We start from the raw sequence: 17,771 nt of genomic DNA, 5'->3' as shown, positions 1-17,771 counted from the left end.
TTTCCAAATGCAGCACCTCACATTTATCTGAATTAAACTCCATCTGCCATTTCTCAGCCCATTGGCCCATCTGATCAAGATCCTGTTGTAATCTGAGATAACCTTCTTCGCTATCCACTACACCTCCAATTTTGGTGTCATCTGCAAACTTACTAACTGTACCTGTTATGCTCACATCCAAATCAGTTATATAAATGACAAAAAGTAGAGGGCCCAGCATCGATCCTTGTGGCACTCCACTGGTCACAGGCCTCCAGTCTGAAAAACAACCCTCCACCACCACCCTCTGTCTTCTACCTTTGAGCCAGTTCTGTATCCAAATGGCTGGTTTTCCCGTATTCCATGAGATCTAACCTTGCTAATCAGTTTCTCATGGGGAACCTTGTCGAAGGCCTTATTGAAATCCATATAGATCACATCTACCGCTCTGCCCTCATCAAGCCTCTTTGTTACTTCTTCAAAAAACTCAATCAAGTTTGTGAGACATAATTTCAGACGCACAAAGCCATGTTGACTATCCCTAATCAGTCCTTGCCTTTCCAAATACATGTACATCCTGTCCCTCAGGATTCCCTCCAACAACTTGCCCACCACCGACATCAGGCTCACTGGTCTGTAGTTCCCTGGCTTGTCCTTACCACCTCTCTTAAACAGTGACACCACTTCAGTCTTCCGACACCTCACCTGTGACTATCGATGATACGAGAGGCCCAGCAATCACTTCCCTAGCTTCCCACAGAGTTCTAGGTACACACGATCAGGTCCTGGGGATTTATCCACCTTCTTGTGTTTCAAGACATCCAGCACTTCCTCCTCTGTAATATGGACATTTTTCAAGATGTCACAATCCATTTCCCTACATTCTATATCTTCCATGTCCTTTTCCACAGTAAATACTGATGCAAAATACTCATTTAGTATCTCCCCCATTTTCTGTGACTCCACACAAAGGCGGCCTTGCTGATTTTTGAGGGGCCCTATTCTCTCCCTAGTTACCCTTTTGTCTTTAATATATTTGTAGAAAACCCTTTGGATTCTCCTTAATTCTATTTGCCAAAGCTATCTCATGTCCCTTTTTTCCGTCCTGACTTCCCTCTTAAGTATACTCCTACTGCCTTTATACTCTTCTATGGATTCACTCGATCTATCTTGTCTATACCTGATCCTTCTTTTTCTTAACCAAACCCTCAATTTCTTTAGTTATCCAGCATTCCCTATATCTCCCAGCCTTTCACCCTAACAAGAATATACTTCCTCTGGATTCTCATTATCACCTTAAGATGTGAAACAAAAACAGAAGTTGCTATTGAAACTGAACAGGTCTGGCAGAATCTGTGGACAGAAAGCAAAGTTAACATTGAGTCCAGTGACCCTGCTTCAGTTCTGGCCAGCATTTATTATCCATCCCTAATTGTCCAGTGGGTAGTGGCAGTGAACTGCCTTCTTAAAATAATTGCAACTCATGTTGTGTGGGTACACCCTCAGTGCTCTTTGGAAGAGATTACAAGATTGAGAGGATTTTTGACATAACTCCACTGAAGGAATGCTATATAGTCTAGATCAGGATGGTACTTGGCTTGGAGAGGAGCTTGCAGGTGGCAGTATTTCTGTATATCACTTTTGTCCTTTTAGTTGAAGTCGCAGGTTTGGAAGTTGCTGTCCTAAGCTCCTTTGAAACTTGGTACATTTCATCTCAGAGTGGCAGCATGTCCTTGCTGGTGGAGTGAGTGCATGTTGAAGGTGTTTGTTGGGATGCCAATCAACCAGGCTGCTGTGTCCTGGAGGGTGTCAAATTTCTTCAACATCATCAGAGCTGCATTTCTCAAAGAAAAGCAAGAGAAATTTCCAACATTCTGTGCATGGGAATTACAGATGAAAACTTCCATGAAATAGATAAACTGGATCTGCTGTACCAGCCGCAAACAATATTGCCATTTCACTAATAATCCCCATGTAAAACACTAAAACAAACAACTCCATATCATTTGAATTTATTATTAAATGGATATTTGAAACTGATATTACAGTATATATTTTGCAACAGTTCATGAAGAATGTTTAATTCTTTTCTTCATTTGTTATTACTTGTTTAACTTCTTAAAATCTTCATAGTCCGTTTGACAATTGTTTAAGTGCTCCAACAGAAAATAATCACTGTATAGGCTTTCTGCCATTGATATATAATAGGAACATAGGTATGAAAGTAAAGTTGGATTTGTTAGTAGTTAATTCATTGCTGTATCAATACAATAAAGTGGCATCTGACTGAAAAGGTTAATTTGAATCTTCACTTTTGAAGTCCGTTTCAAACTGAATTATTATTATTTCCAGCACTGTGTATATATTAACATTGCAGCATATAGCTTTGGCTTGTCCTTTAATAAACTTAAAATAAACTTATTTTTGTTCAGGTAAATCCATGTGTTTCTCAGCCTAGTACAAATAACTAGTCACAACAACAAAACTGAAAAAACTTGTGTCCCAGATAACTAGAACTAGTGTGCAGACACAATTTATTTGGCAAATCTTTTTCCAGTTTTGTAAAACGTTCAGTTTAGGTTCCTGACATTTTGCTGAGCATCAACATTCTCAAAGGGAGCACGTCCTCAACCCAAGTATTTGGATGGGTCATCATTTTATCCCATACAGATATTTCTTCTTCTGTAGAATCCATCCAATCAACTGTCAATCCATAACTTTTACCTGTAGAATAAAAAAGAATGGTCAAACAGAATGGAGTTTGGTTTACAAAAGCATCATATTTATTACATCACTAAATTTACACAAATGACTGCTGTCACAAGTACAAGGTAATGATGTAGAGGACTTCCATTGTTCTGTACATCAATCACTTTGCACAAAATAAACAGATGCAAATGCCACTTGAGGGAACAAACTGCAATTAAAATAGTGAGCTGCACTGAAATGTTGAGTGCCGAGTGGAATAGAAAGGTGAGGTAACTTTTGAACAGGCAATTGTGGTGGCTGAACAAAATAAAATGTCTACCTAGTCAATTAATTGATCATATTAACCACAATCACCTGCTTAACTAGTTCTATTAATAAATGTCACTGGATCAGTAATTCCAAGGCAAATACCCTGGATTCAAATCCCATCATGGCAGCTTGAACAAGTTAAATTAATAAATCCAAAATATAAAATTAATCCTAGTAATGCGATGATGGATAATTATGGATGGACAACACATATTGGCTCTGAGCAAATAAAAGAGCAAAGAGAAAAAAAAACAATATATGATACTCAAAGATCTCACAACCAATGATCGCAGTTCCACCTCCAGTTGTGAATGATGACGGTCAATTAAATAAAGGAACAAATTCCATAAACATCAGCCAATACAAACAAGTGTGAGGGATTTGCACACATCCTTTCAAACAACACCGACTCAGCAATACCCTCTTCACCAGTTTGGTTCCATAATGGTCACTTGGCTCTAGACTTCATTAGGCTTGGTACAAGTTTGAAAGAAATGTGAAGTTTATTAGTTTGGTAGAAAGAATAATACTTAAACACAGTATCACTTAAACAGAGAATGACTGTAGAATCCTGAGGTGCAGATGTGTTCTGGTGCTCAAGTCCCAAAATGTTAAAAAGCTGGTCTGGCATGTAATCAAGTCGACTGATTTTTAAATATTCATGGGGTATGAGCATCACCACCTGGGCCAAAATGTGTTACCTATTCCAAGTTGCATTTGAGAAGATGGTGATGAGCAGCATTTTTGAACTACTGCTGTCTATTGGTCAAAGTACCTCCACAAGGCTGTTAGGGAGGGAGTTCCAGGATTTTGATCCGGTGACTGTAAAGAAACTGAAATATTTCCAAGTCAGAATAATGAGTAGCTTGAATGGGAATTTGCAGGTGGTGGTGTTCCCATCGTATCTGTTGCCATTGTCCTTGCAGATGGAAAGGATTGTGGATTTGGAAGGTACAGTCTAAGCAACCTTGGTGAATTTCTACCATGCATCTTGTAAATGATACACACTAATGTTACTGAATTATTGGCATTGGAGAGAGAATTTTTGTGGATGTGGTACCAATCAAGTGGGCTGCTTTGGATGTTGTCAAGCTTCTCGAGGGCTGTGGGGCCTGTGTTCATCCAGCCAAGTAGAGAATATTCCACCACATTCCTGACTAGTGCCTTGTAGATGGTGAATAGGCTGTGGGGAGTCAACAGGTGAGTTACTCCATGCAAGATTCAATGTTACTGACTATGAACCATTCTTTTAATCTCAGTATTTAAATGGCTAGTTCAGTTCAGTTTCTGGTCTATTGTAACCACCTGGATGTCAGTAGTAGGGTAATCAGTGACAGTAATGCAATTGCACCTCGGGGTAACGGTTAGAGATGTTCATTAATGCCATACGAGTGCCAAGCAATGTTACTTTCCACCTTGTCAGTCCAAATCTGGATAATAGGATTTGCTGCACTTGGCACAGACTTCTTCAGTATCTGAGGAGTCACAAATGGCATGCTATCTTTTATTACAAGAGAAATTGAACATAAAAGAATGTTATGTTTCACGGATACAGATAAATCACTCAATTGAAGACTACGATTTCGGTCTCCTTATTTTAAGGAAGGCTGTAGAGTATCAGAGGTTCACTAGATTGGTACTTGGGAAGAGGGACTATCTTATAAGGATGTTAGAAAGGTCGGGTTTGTTTCCAGTGAAATTTAGAAGAACAAGTGGTGATTTTATTGAAGTGTGAAAGATCTTCAATGGTCTTGACAGGGTAGACATGGAAATTTCTTCTTGCTCATCTGATCAGAACTTGGGAAGACTTAAAATTACTCCTCAACCTTTCAGGACAGATTTGGAGATGCCAGTGATGGACTGGGGTGTACAAAGTTAAAAATCACACAACACCAGGTTATAGTCCAACAGGTTTAATTGGAAGCACTAGCTTTCGGAGCGCCACTCTCATCACAACCACCTGATGAAGGAGCGGTGCTCCGAAAGCTAGTGCTTCCAATTAAACCTGTTGGACTATAACCTGGTGTTGTGTGATTTTTAACTTTCGGGACAGAGATGAGGAGAATTTTGTTCTTTTGGTGGTTGAGAGATTTTGGAACACATTGCCTCAGAGGGCAGTGAAGGCCTTTTAAGGGGTGGATAATTTATGCAGGTGATTCAAGGATAATTAGATGTATATGGGAAACAAAATGTATTGATTGGCACAGCAGGCTCAAGGGATTGAATGGTATACTTCTGCTTCTATATCATATATTTGTACATTCATATGTACCTGAGATTTAAATATGGACAGTCAACAGTATCCTTCACGACAATCTTGCGTATTTTGAACTCATATACATGAATTCTCTAGATTTAAAAGAGTCATCAAGAGGTAAACTAAGCAAATGTATTTGCATAGACTGTGATTAAAAATTGAGGAACAGGTCCTTTAAGGGCCAAAACCACTAATTTCATGGGGCACAACTGAAAAATAGTTTTATTCCACATAAAGAAAGCTCACAGTGAAGTTATCATATTTGAAACGGCTTTATATATTATGCTAATTGTACGATACAAATGACCAATTGGTTTCAAATTAGAGATTATGTCATCACCTGACAGTGAACTGCAATCTAATTTTGATTGCACTCACACAGCAATTAATATTTAAAAAGAAATTACAAATTGCAATTTCTGATTTGTAGAATTATTTCAGAAGTTCTCTTGGTCAAGGCTGTGAAATTCACAACAGGAATAAATTACCTCACAGCTACTGTAAATTATATTGAAATTCAAATCTGTACTAATTTCAGCACCATGTTTCAGAGGCTATTACCTGTGCCAAGGCCAATCCTTAGTCCTCCAAGAAAATGATTAATCAGTTTGTCGTGGTCCCAGACAGAAAGTTCAACACATGCATCCTTAAGATCTTCAGTGCTGAAACCATCATAAACCATGGTGTGATTGAATACAGGATTTGTGCTTTTCTTCACAACCCGCGTTTTCTGACGACTTTTTCTGCTTGTGTCTGGAAGAATGAAGCTTGTAGGGTAAAACAGAAACACGATTATAGCATGTTCAAAGGCTTTTCTAATCTCAAAACTTAGGTTTACTATGAAGGAAAGTCTTGCTTTTTGACACATGCATGTCCCAGAATACTAATAAGAACTTGAGCTTTGTTACTCAATTGGATGACTAAGTCAAACAGTTAAGTATCTACTGACAGGTCTCAGAAGTAAGATTTTGCTGTTAAATGAAGAAAATAATCAAATATTTACTATTCTAACTTTTACCTTGATGCAAACATTGGAGAACCAGGCACCAAAAATATTTTCAAACATTTCAGTAGAGGAAATCTGAATAGTCAAATTTTCAATTATTTGTAAATGTTACTGAAAATAATTTTAAGATCCATAACATAACAGAATGCCATATTTTGTGTGTTTTAGTTGACAGTCCTCTTGTTGCCAAATTATGCTTACACTGCATAACAGATCTTCCAGCTCATTAATTCAAAGTTTTCAATCATGACAAGATCTTGTACAAACCTGAGAATGTCTGGAAAACATTCTGTCCTAATATCAACCTGCCTTTGCACTGAATCTCTAATGTCATAAATTGTGTGTGAAAAAGACATGTATTGAGAAATGAGATCCACATGGCTAGAATGGTAGGTTTTGAAAAGAATTTAGGTAGATGTAGCAGATAGAAAACTCAAATGTATACGATATAATGACTGAAGACTCTGTCACAATTGTGGCATGGACCAAGTCATAGGGAAGTCAGAGACTGGCCACTGTCCTGAGCAGATAATGCAAACTGGGCAAAACTTTCCCATTTTCAGTTCAAGTGTTTTAAAGTGTGTGATTCGTAGTACCCAGATCCCCATGGCTTAGAGTACCTATTCTCATGTAATCTTCTGCCTTATATCGGATTAATTATACAAAAAGGGTCTTCACATCTCTCATGAAACTATGTGGCAGGAGTTATGGAAGGACCTTGTGACATTCGTAACACATGCATCATATTTAACACCCAGCTGCACATCCCTTCAGATGCTGCAAGCCTGAAACTGTCTCTCCCACTATAGTGTTCCTCCTATATTACCAAACACAGCCCAAAAAGGAAAACACATGGTCAGCGAGGCAGAGAGAAAGGCCGTTCTTTATTTTGCTGATGGCATGGTTTCCTGCAGCAACCAGACAAAAGCTGTCCTCTGATCCAAGTCAAAAAGGGACACCCAGCAGAGCAGGAAGAACATCAATGATCTTTGACACTCCACAAGGGGAAAATGCCCAATCTTCCTGATGCTACCTAAAGCTCATTCAGACACTTAATCATTGTAACTTTGCCACTGCACACACATCTCACCCAGGTTGATGAATTACTATTTCACTGTTGCACGTTTCCAGTTCACTGAACTACTTTCACCAATCTCATTTTATCAAACTGCTAACCTTTCCGACCCTCTGAGTTTCCTACTCATGTACTGGGACATCTCAACTTCTATTTCTGCATTAGAACACCAATAACTGTTGTTCCATCCATGTCCATCATACTCAATTCCTCACTTTATCACATTGCTGGAAAAAACTGGCCCAATTCCCAGTCTGATCCTACTTGTAATCTTTGGATTGGTTGGTCTTGGCTGCAGAACTGATTGTGGCTCAATGACCAGGCTGCAAGGACACAGATCCCCGGACTCTGAAAGGACCAAGCACCTACCTGACCATGGCCAACCTGCTGTAGTATAAACAGATAAGCCCCTTTTGACTGACTATGCTGTAACCACAACTGACCCTGCCAACGACCACTCACCTTTGACTTTCAAACCGCCATTTGCTTGAAGCACATGCAGTGCACTTACTGAGTAAACTGTTGGCACATGCTGCAGCTATGTCAACATGTCAACCCTTTAAATGTTCAGTTTTCCCCACCTTGATGACCTGTCTGCCTCTCCCTTTCCATTAAAAACAATGCAAGTCAAAGACACAGGAAGCCTGTAACTAAGCACTAAAGACTTTGCGCACTTAAAACAATTCCAAGTCATTCAGAACATGACAGCTTCCAAGTAAACATAAAGTATGTGTGTTCATAAAGCAAACTAAAAGCCAGAAGATGCATCCTGTGTAGATGCACAAGTTTTCTGTGTCTCTGCATTCAAATTAACTTTGGGACACTGCCAATTCCAAACTCCAGCCTTAAAGAATTGAGGCATGGTGACAGGGTGACGCTTTTTCACTTATATTCGTTCAGAAGATGTGAACTTCACTTGTGGGTTAGCACTTATTGCATATCCTTAATTGACCTTGAGAAATTGGTGAATGAACTGCCTTCTTGAACTGTTGCTGTCAATCTAGTGTACATAGAACCCGAGTTCTGATAGGTTGGAGGTTCCAGGATTTTAACCCAGCATCAGTGAAGGAACAGTGATACCGTAAAGAAATGTCAGTATATTTCCAAGTCAGGACTTGGAAAAACAAAACAAAATATTGTAGGTGCTGGTAATCAAATTGAAAATAAAATTGGAGGAGAAACTCAGCATGTCTTGCTGTTACTTGGATATCTACTGCTTCAGTAACTGAGGAGTTGCAAATGGTGGTGAACATGGCACAATCATCAGCGAACATCCTCGCTTCTGACCTTAAGGTGAAGGGAAACTCATTGATAAAGCAGCTGAAGATGGTTGAACCTAGGACACTGGCCTGAGCAATTTCTGCAGAAATGTCCTTGGAACTGAAATGACTGACATCTAACAAACATCTTCTATTAGGCCAGGTGTGACTCGAACTAGTGGAAAGTTTCTTCCCAATTCCCACTAACCTCCAGTTTTGCTCAGCCTTCTTGATCCAACGCTTAGCAAAATGCTACCAGATAGCAAGGGCAGCCAATCTCACCTAGAATTCATTTTTGTTCATTTTTTAACCTAGGCTGAAATGAGGTCAGGATTTGTGTACTCCTAGGAGAACCCAAACCTAGCATCAGGTTATTATATGCAAGTGCTACTTGATAGCACTGTTGAGGACTCCTTCCCTTTTTTTTTTTACAGATGATTGAGTAGACTGATGGGGCAATGATTGGCCAGATTGATTTTTTTAATTCATTCAACCACATGATGTGGGCAAATTTGGCTGGGTCAACATTTATTGCCTGTCCCTAGCTGGCCTTAAGAAACTGGTGTCTACAGGAATCACCTTGGCAATATTACACGTTGCTGTGTAGGTACAGGATTGGTAAAGCTTTGTTAGGGGCACAACCAGTTTTGAAGCACAAGCTTTCAGTGCTAATACCAGAATATTGTCAAGGTGTATTGTTTTTGCAAAATCCAGTGCTTTCAGCTGTTTCTTGATATCACAGAATGAATTAAATTGGCTAAAGACTGGCACCTAATGATGCAGAGGACATCCAGATAGGACCAAGATAGAACAACAAAGGTTAGTGGAGTTGTGGATAGTGTGGAGGGCTGTTGTAGATCATAACAGGACATTGACAGGATGCAGAACTGGGCTGATAAGTGGCAATGCAGTTCAACCTGGAAAAGTGCAAAGTTGTTCACTTTGGAAGGTCAAATTTGAATGCAGAATACAGGGTTAAAAGTAGAATTCTTGGCAGTGTGGAGGGATCTTGGGATCCAAGTCCATAGATCCCTCAACGTTGCCACCCAGGTTGATAGGGTTGTTAAGAAGGTGTATGATGTGTTGGCTTTAATTAGCAGGGGGGATTAAGTTTAACAGCTGCAAGGTTATGCTGTAGCTCTGTAGAGTCCTGGTGTGACTACACTTGGAATATTGTGTTCAGTTCTGGTTGCCTCATAATAGGAAAGATGCGGAAGCTTTAGAGAGGGTGCAAAGGAGATTTACCAGGATGCTGCCTGGACTGGACGACATGTCTAATGAAGAAAGGTTGAGAGAGCCAAGACTTTTTTCATTGGAGCGAAGAAGAATGAGAGTTAACTTGATAGAGGTGTACAAGATGTTGAGAGTATAGATGGAGTGGATAGCAAGAGACTTTTTCCCATAGTGAAAGTGTCTATTACAAGGCTGCACATAATTTTAAGGTATTTGGAGGAAGGTTTAGAGTAGATGTCAGAGGTCAGTTCTTTAGTCAGAGTGTGGTGGGTGTGTGGAATGTACTGCCAGCAGTGGGAGTAGAGTCAGATTCATTAGGGACATTTAAGCAACTCTTGGATAGGCACATGGAAAATAGTACAATGAAGGGTATATAGGTTAGTCTGATCTTAGAGCAGGATAAAAGGCCAGCACAACACTGAGGGCCAAAGGGCCTGTACTGTGCTATACAGTTCTATTTATTCACTTGAAACATCTGGATTAAAAAAAACTGTTACTATTGCTTCAGCCTTATCTTTTAGACTGATGTAGTTGTCCAATTAAGGATAGTGATATTTATGAAGGATCTTCCTCCAGTGACTAAATGTGCCAGGACTGCAGGGCTTCAGTTTGATCTGTTGATTGCAAAATCACTTGGCTTTGTCCATCACTTGCTTCATAAACTGTTTGGGTTCCGGCCAAACCAGGTTGACACCTCATTTTTAGGTATGCCTGGTGATGGTCTTGGCATGACCTCCTGCACTCTCCATTGAACCAAGGCTAATCCCTGGCTTGATGGTATGATAGAATGGAGCTATGAGGTTGTAGATTGTGTTTGACAGCAATCATTCCATTTCTGATGGCCCACAGCACATTTTGAGTTGTTAGATACCTTCAAAATTTATCCTATTTAATATAATGTTAGTATCACACAGTACAATTGAGATTATCCTCAATGTGAAGATAGCACTTCATCTACACAAGAACTGTGCAGTGGGCACTCCTATCCATTCTGTCATGGACAGGTGCAACTGCAACAGGCAGATTGGTAAGGATACAGTCAAGAATGTTTTCACCTCTTGTTGGTTCCCTAACCACCTGCATCAGACCCAGTTTAGCAGCTGTATCCCTTAGGACTGGACCAACTCAATAATAAATAGTGGAGCTGCTAAACCACTCTTGATGATAACTGTTAAAATCCCATCCAAAGTATGTTTTATGCCCATGCTATCCATCGTGCTTTCGGGCATGGAGGAGTTGGGATTGGAGGGGATGTGAGAGTAGCATCTGCCCAACACCAACAAAACACAAGCCCATGGTTTGGATTGTTGATTCCTTAAAATGTTAAAAATTAAAAAGACTGGAGTTATGGGAGACAGAGAAATAAAGAATAATGGAATAATGGATAAGAAAACTTGACATGAGAAGAGAGGAAAAGAAAAACAGACAACAATGGAAAAGCTAACAGAATTTTTAAAAACCTTAAATTTAAAAAGTGAAACAGAAATTACTGGAGCAACTTACTCAGTCTGGCAGCATCTGATAAGCGAGAAACAGAGTTAATGTTGAGTCCAAAGAAGAGTCATCTTTGGACTCAAAGCATTTACTTTGTTTCTCTCTTCACAGATGCTGCCAGACTGAGTGAGTTTCTCCAGTAATTTGTTTCTCTTTTCAGATTTAAAGTTTTCTGTTTTTGTTTCAAATTTTCAGCATCTATAATATTTTGTGTTTATTTGAACTTAAGATAGGAAATTTAGACAACGAGTTGGCCAAGGAAAAATGTACAGTAAAAGGAGGAACAAGGAGTTAATAGCTCAAAAGGATAATTCTGATTCTAATGAGGGATTTGATTTAACAAAGAATTTATGCGGAGTGCCTAAATTTAATGTTCGTGGAATCAAAAGGTATTTCACCTTATTTATCAAAGGTAGCCGGGGTAAATGAACCAGCCAAAAGACATTTGGAACTTAATGTTACAAAGCATTTTTACAGATAAGCACTGACTGCGCACAATAGTTTGACAGAATCTCAGTCTGCAGAGTATGAAATGGCCAAAAAGACAAGTCAATGTTTGTGAGCTTGTGTCTGAAGTTCATCATTTTAAATTTTGGGTGACAAAGGAAGCTAAACAGACATTTGAAAAATTTGCATGGGAGAAATAGATCAGTTGTTTACATCACTAAAACAAGAGAAAAATTGAGGATTATATTGAAACTATGACCATGGAAAAATTCAAATAGTATTCCTTTACACTTGTATAAAAATGATTTGGATGAGTCACAAGTATTCCAGATCAGAGAATCAGCAGTTCTGACAGCTATGATATCTTGGGCAGACAATTAGAGATGGAGAGATGCTCATATGGAAATCCATAAGGCAATTGCAAGAATAGGAAATCTGCAGAAGGAACAGTTACTATGTTTAGAGAACAGACAAAAGGAAGGAAGGTCAAAAACTAGAATTTAAAAAAGTGATATAAATTAATGAATGAAAAAAATGGACACACTGGAGCCAATTGTCGGAAGGTAAACGGGAGACAGATTAAATGACAGAAGGAGGAATATCCAAGTAATCTTCAGAAATGGGGCATCAGGAAAGCAGTATTAAAACTGGACAAAGAGATTATGTTTCCTTAGAATGTACTGAGATGGGAGAGATGACTCAAGACAGTCATGAAAATTCTTTTTCTAATGTTGATAAGGAAAATCAAATAATTAGAAGTTCTGGATATTTTCTCAAAAGCCTTCAAATCAAGGAGGTAAATCAACAAAGATATTGAAAAACTGGACAAAATCAGTAACTGATGCTGGCTGACGATACTGTGCATCTTCCAGAGAGGGTAATAAAGGAGAAAGTATTAATTGGAGGTTAGTACGGAGGTTACAAACCGGTCTCAGATAAATGGACTTGATAAATGGAAGCTTTGTAGCAAAAGTTTTGAAACTAATACCAAAGAAGGGATTGATTTTAGTTTGAGAAATGCCCTGAAAGGATCAAGAATGTTGGCCTCGCAAACGGTGGAGGAACAACCACTGGAGGTAAAAGAAACTGAAATATTACAGGAGAAACAGCTTGGATTGTTCCCTAACAGAGTTGATTTAGAAATTCAGTAATTACATAAAATGTTTGGAAAGTTTACTAAACAAGAATGAGGTAAAAAGGGTGAGGTAAAGAGAATGAAGCGGATATGTTTAGGTCATCTTCTGTCATGGAAATGCACCAAACAGGTTTAGAATTTTGACAGTTAGACAAAACAGTCTATTCAATAATTGAGAAAAGAAACAAAACGTATATGTCATTTGAAAGGCAAAGTACTAATGAGGAAATGGAGACTACTTCAACTTCCAGTTAATGAGAAATGGGCAGTGGTCCATCAAGTGGTAGTTCCATCGGAGTACCATAGCGAAAATTTTATGAGTTGGTCACAAAATTCCATTGGCAGGTCACAGACGAAAATATTAAAACATATTTATTGGGCAGAATTACATAAAGATGTCAAATTTTGTCAGACATGTCACATATGTTAGGCAATTTAGAACCCTCAACCCTCAAATAAACCTGCACTTTAGTTCCAATACTAACTTTTGAATGGTCCTTTACTAGGGTTTAATAGAATGTATGGAATCCCTACCCAAAAATGAGGAATGGTAATCAGTATCTTTTAACGATAATGGATATTTCCAAAATGTATCCCGAAACAGTCACTTAAGGAAAAATTGCTGCAAAAGTACAAGTAGGAAGTTAGTTTGATAATTTACAAAACAAAATTTACCCAAGGGAATAAAATTTGAACTCTTGATTGAATATTTGCAAAACAAATCCAAAGAATTGACAGCTAGTTTGGGAATATTCAATTTCTATTTTCCGCTAAGGGCCCACAGTCTCAAGGTAGACTGGAAAAATGGCATCAAACTTTGAAGACCATGGTGAGAGCTTAACATCAAGAATGTCATAACGACTAGGATAAGGGATTCATTTGTTACTCTTTGCTAGTGGGAACACTCCTAAATGTGCCTACAGGATTTAGTCCCTTTGAACTAACATACAGACTCTTAAGAAAATCACTTAATCTGGTGAAAGAAAAAAAATAAGTTAGAAAGCAAACCTCAGAGACTATGCTTCCAGACTGTGATATGAATTTCAGAAAAATGGACCAAAATGGAGCTAACCATAATGCATTTAAAGGGCGGTCAACAAACAAAGAAAACTAGAGACGACAAAAAGGCTGACATTCAAAATTTGTTGTTGGAGATGGTGAAAGTATTGCTACCAGTTTGTGGGGAACCATTAAAAATAAAGTTCATTTGGCGCGAGCAAAAAAGAAACTCAATGGTGTAAATTAGATATTGAGTACTTCAAACTGGTTAAACAATCAAATGTGTTATGTTCACATGTGAAAGAGATATTATGATAGGGATAATCGTGAGGAGAATAAGTTTATTTACAGCAGTGAAAGAAGTAGGGAGTGAAATACAAATATCAGAGCAGTTGGAGAATGAATTAGAAATTAAAAATCAAAAATGACCTACTGGCAATCAGACTGGATAACTTGGAGGCACTTAAAACAAAGGTTAGGTAGCATCATGTCTCATCTTCCAAAAATTGTCAATGTGACTCACAAAGGCTATTACAGAATCATAAATTAATTTGTTTTGAGCGGCCAGAAAAACAGTTTTGACTGTTTATGATGTTAATGTAGGGATGTGTTACCTACGATGTACAGGGGGATCTTGGAGTTCAAGTCTATAGCTCCCTGAAAGTGGCCACGCAAGTAGCTAGTGTGGTAAATATGACATACGGCATGCTTGCCTTCATTGGTCACCGAGTACAAGAGTCAGGATGTAATGTTGCAGCTTTTTCAGATTTTGGTTAGGCCAGTCAGTACTGAATTCAATTCTGGTCACCACATTACATGAAGGATGTGGAGACTTTAGAGAATTTGCAGAAGAGGTTTACCTGGATTAGAGGATATAAGCTATAAGGAGAGGCTCGAAAGACTCGTTTTTTTATTCTGGAGCGGTGGCAGCTAAGGGGAGACGTGATAGAAGTGTATAAAATTATAAGATGCATAGATAGGATTAACAGTCAGAATGTTTTTCCACCAAAGTTGAAGTGTCTAATACTAGGGGTCATGCATTTAAGATGAGAGGGGGCAAGTTCAAAGGAGATGGGAGGGGCAAATTGTTTTTTTTTTAAAACACAGAGAATGGTACAAGTCTGGAACATGCTGCCAGAGTGGTGGAGGAGGCAGATAATACAGGGGTGTTTAAGGGACTTTTAGATAAGCACATGAATATGTAAGGAATGGAAAGATATGGACCAAAGGTCGGAAGAAAGGATAAGTTTAATTTGGCATCATGTTCAGCACAACATTGTGGCCCAAAGGGCCAATTCCTATGCTGTACTGGTCTATGTTCGATCATGAACTTCATCTATTTGCTCACTTGAGCTGATCTCTCTGGTTTGAGTTTGTGTGGATGTTGTTTTACAGGGCTCATTCCTGTTCTATAAAACAACATCCATGCAGACTCAACCCGACTAAGCTTGATGGTCCGAAACTGGATAGTTTTGTATTTTGTACAGATTGTCAGAAAGTCAAAGTGGTAACAAAAATTGACTTACAACCTCTTCCAGGAATTGAGGACTGCATTGAAAATGTTGGATGTCTGTGATTTGTCACTATAATTAAGTTGCTAAAAAGAATATTATATTATGTTGACTGACTAGAGTACAGAAATATAGAATTTTTTTGTAACCCTAGGAGAGATTTTGTCAATGCAAAGTCATTCCATTTGGAATCAAAAATGCACCAGCAACATTCCAGTAATCAACCAAAAAAAGATAATTGACAGACTATGTAATTGCATGGTTTACATCAACCTTTTTTTAGCCAAACTTGTGAGGAACATTTACAACACATGACTGAACAGTTTGATCAGCTTTAAAAAGCTAATTTGATTAGATGTGTGGCTAAAAGTGAATTTGCCAATGCAAAGAGACTTATTTGAGCTGTCAGGCAAGGTAAGTAGGAAGTGAACATAAAGGCTATTTTGGATTTTCCTGTACTTAGAACAAAATGCAAAGTTTTCAGATATGTTGAACTGGGTAGACTTTATGAGTGGATAAAAGGTGGAGCCAGAAAAAGCACAGCAGGTCAAGCAGCAGAGAAGGGAAGTCGATGTTTCGGGTCAGAACCTTTCATTGGGCTTCCTGAAACATTGACTCCCCTTCTCCTTTGTTGCTTGATCTTCTGTGCTTTTTCTGACTCCACTCTTTGACTCTTCAGCATCAGCAGTCCTTACCATCTCCCGAGTAGATTTTATCACAAGTTTGTTCTGAACTTCAGCAATATCCTTGCACCTTCATCAAATTTAGGCAGAATATTAGAACGAATGCAAGAATGTCAAAATGCCTTTGAATGAGAAATCTGCGCTGACAGCCACAACAGTTTTAGTCATGCCGATTTAGGAGAAGTGATTCAAACTGTCTGCTGATGCCAGTGACAGTGATATCAGCATGGAGTGATTTTATTGCAGGAGCAGATGGGAATTGTATAGCCTCATTTATTTTTCTAAGGAACTCAAAGCCTGTCAACAGAAATATCCAACAATTGAGAAAGAGACATGGAGTCTTGTATTCAATCTATATCATTTTGAAACTTAAATCACTAACAATGTGGAAGAAACTGTCAGTTATACAGATCATGACAGATTGTTTTGGTAGAGATTAACTGTCCAACCAGATAATTTGAAAATTATTAATGTACCTGGAAAAAGGACAGACTACGGCAGTCCATTTATCAAAAACAGATACGAAGGACACAAAATGATGTACTGCCCATGGATTTATGTTTATTCACAGTTGCTGTATATTCATTACATGTTTAATGTCAATGTGTTACTGCTGTTACAGAAATGTTAAGATCACTTTTAGGTGGGGTAGTGAACTATCTCTTAAAGGTACATTTCCATCCATTCCTGGGGGTGGGGGGTGGGAAGAAGGAGGTTGAAGGTTGACGATTTAAAAGAAGTTTCAATATCATTTATTTTGGAGTTTGAATGTGAAAAAAGGAAGGGAAAAAGGGAAAGCACAGTGTGATACTAATCAAGGAAAAGGTGATCAAACTCTCAATAATGTGAATTTGAAGAAACCGTTAAGTCAAATCTACAGATATGACAGAGAAGGGAACTCTTTGGTATTTGAGTACTGAGAAGTGGTAAATGTAGGGGAGTAGATGAGATTGTATTTTACCCTGTTCCAAAATGTTTCAAGTTGTCTTAAAAGTAAATAATTTGGTTTATTCAATTTTAACCTCCATTTTTGTGTGTAAATAACTTCTTTATTGTTAAAACCAAATCTATGCATTGTGTGCTTATGGTTCAGTGAAAGACCACTGCAATAAATAGTAAGAAATATTATGATCAAACTAGATTTCAGAATGTGATGTGACCTGTCCAGTAGTAACATCTGCTGAGATCATAACACAAGTATAATATGGAAATACATATAAAGTTCAATAGTAATAAAGTAATACTTTTACCATTTAACAAATGGATCCAAACGACTTGGCCTAATCTGGGGTAAATTACTGGCTTCTTTCACCCAGATTTGAACTTCTCCTGTTTTTTTGCCTGTGTGCAGAACCATCAATTACTATGCTGATAAATGAGAAATAACTAAAAATTATTACAAAAAAAAGGAGAAAATACCTTTGTATCCCTGAGGAATGTAGCGGAAAGCCACTTTTAAGCTGCCTTTATCACCAGTTCTGTTAGCTGAAATTGTCTGCAATGACCATGACCAAGAAACATCATTTAATCTACATTTTGTTGGTAACACTTTGCCATGATACATCAAAAGCTATTTTTAAATATGCAGGTATGTAATTAATGAGGAGAAAGTGAGGTCTGCAGATGCTGGAGATCAAAGTTGAAACTTTATTGCTGGAACAGCACAGCAGGTCAG

The 17,771-nt window shown here is 38.3% G+C and overlaps 1 protein-coding gene across 7 annotated transcripts in view; it reads right to left on the bottom strand.

Annotated features, from left to right (window-relative positions):
• Nucleotides 1-1,975: 1,975 nt before the first annotated feature.
• The window catches only part of sytl2a (synaptotagmin-like 2a), a 123,584-nt gene continuing 107,788 nt past the window's right edge, over nt 1,976-17,771 (bottom strand). For all 7 annotated transcript variants that reach the window (XM_043691609.1, XM_043691610.1, XM_043691611.1 and 4 more), the window contains 4 exons: nt 17,516-17,591; nt 17,347-17,437; nt 5,816-6,021; nt 1,976-2,703 (listed from right to left, as the gene is read on the bottom strand). In XM_043691609.1, the coding sequence (XP_043547544.1) occupies nt 2,555-2,703; nt 5,816-6,021; nt 17,347-17,437; nt 17,516-17,591 (522 nt within the window). In that variant the 3' untranslated portion in view covers nt 1,976-2,554. The remainder of the gene's footprint in view (nt 2,704-5,815; nt 6,022-17,346; nt 17,438-17,515; nt 17,592-17,771) is intronic.

This window comes from Chiloscyllium plagiosum, chromosome 6 (assembly GCF_004010195.1).
Source record: "Chiloscyllium plagiosum isolate BGI_BamShark_2017 chromosome 6, ASM401019v2, whole genome shotgun sequence".
NCBI lineage: Eukaryota > Metazoa > Chordata > Chondrichthyes > Orectolobiformes > Hemiscylliidae > Chiloscyllium > Chiloscyllium plagiosum.
The sequence above is the reverse complement of the archived record's forward strand: the minus strand, read 5'-3'. Positions and strand labels throughout refer to the sequence as shown.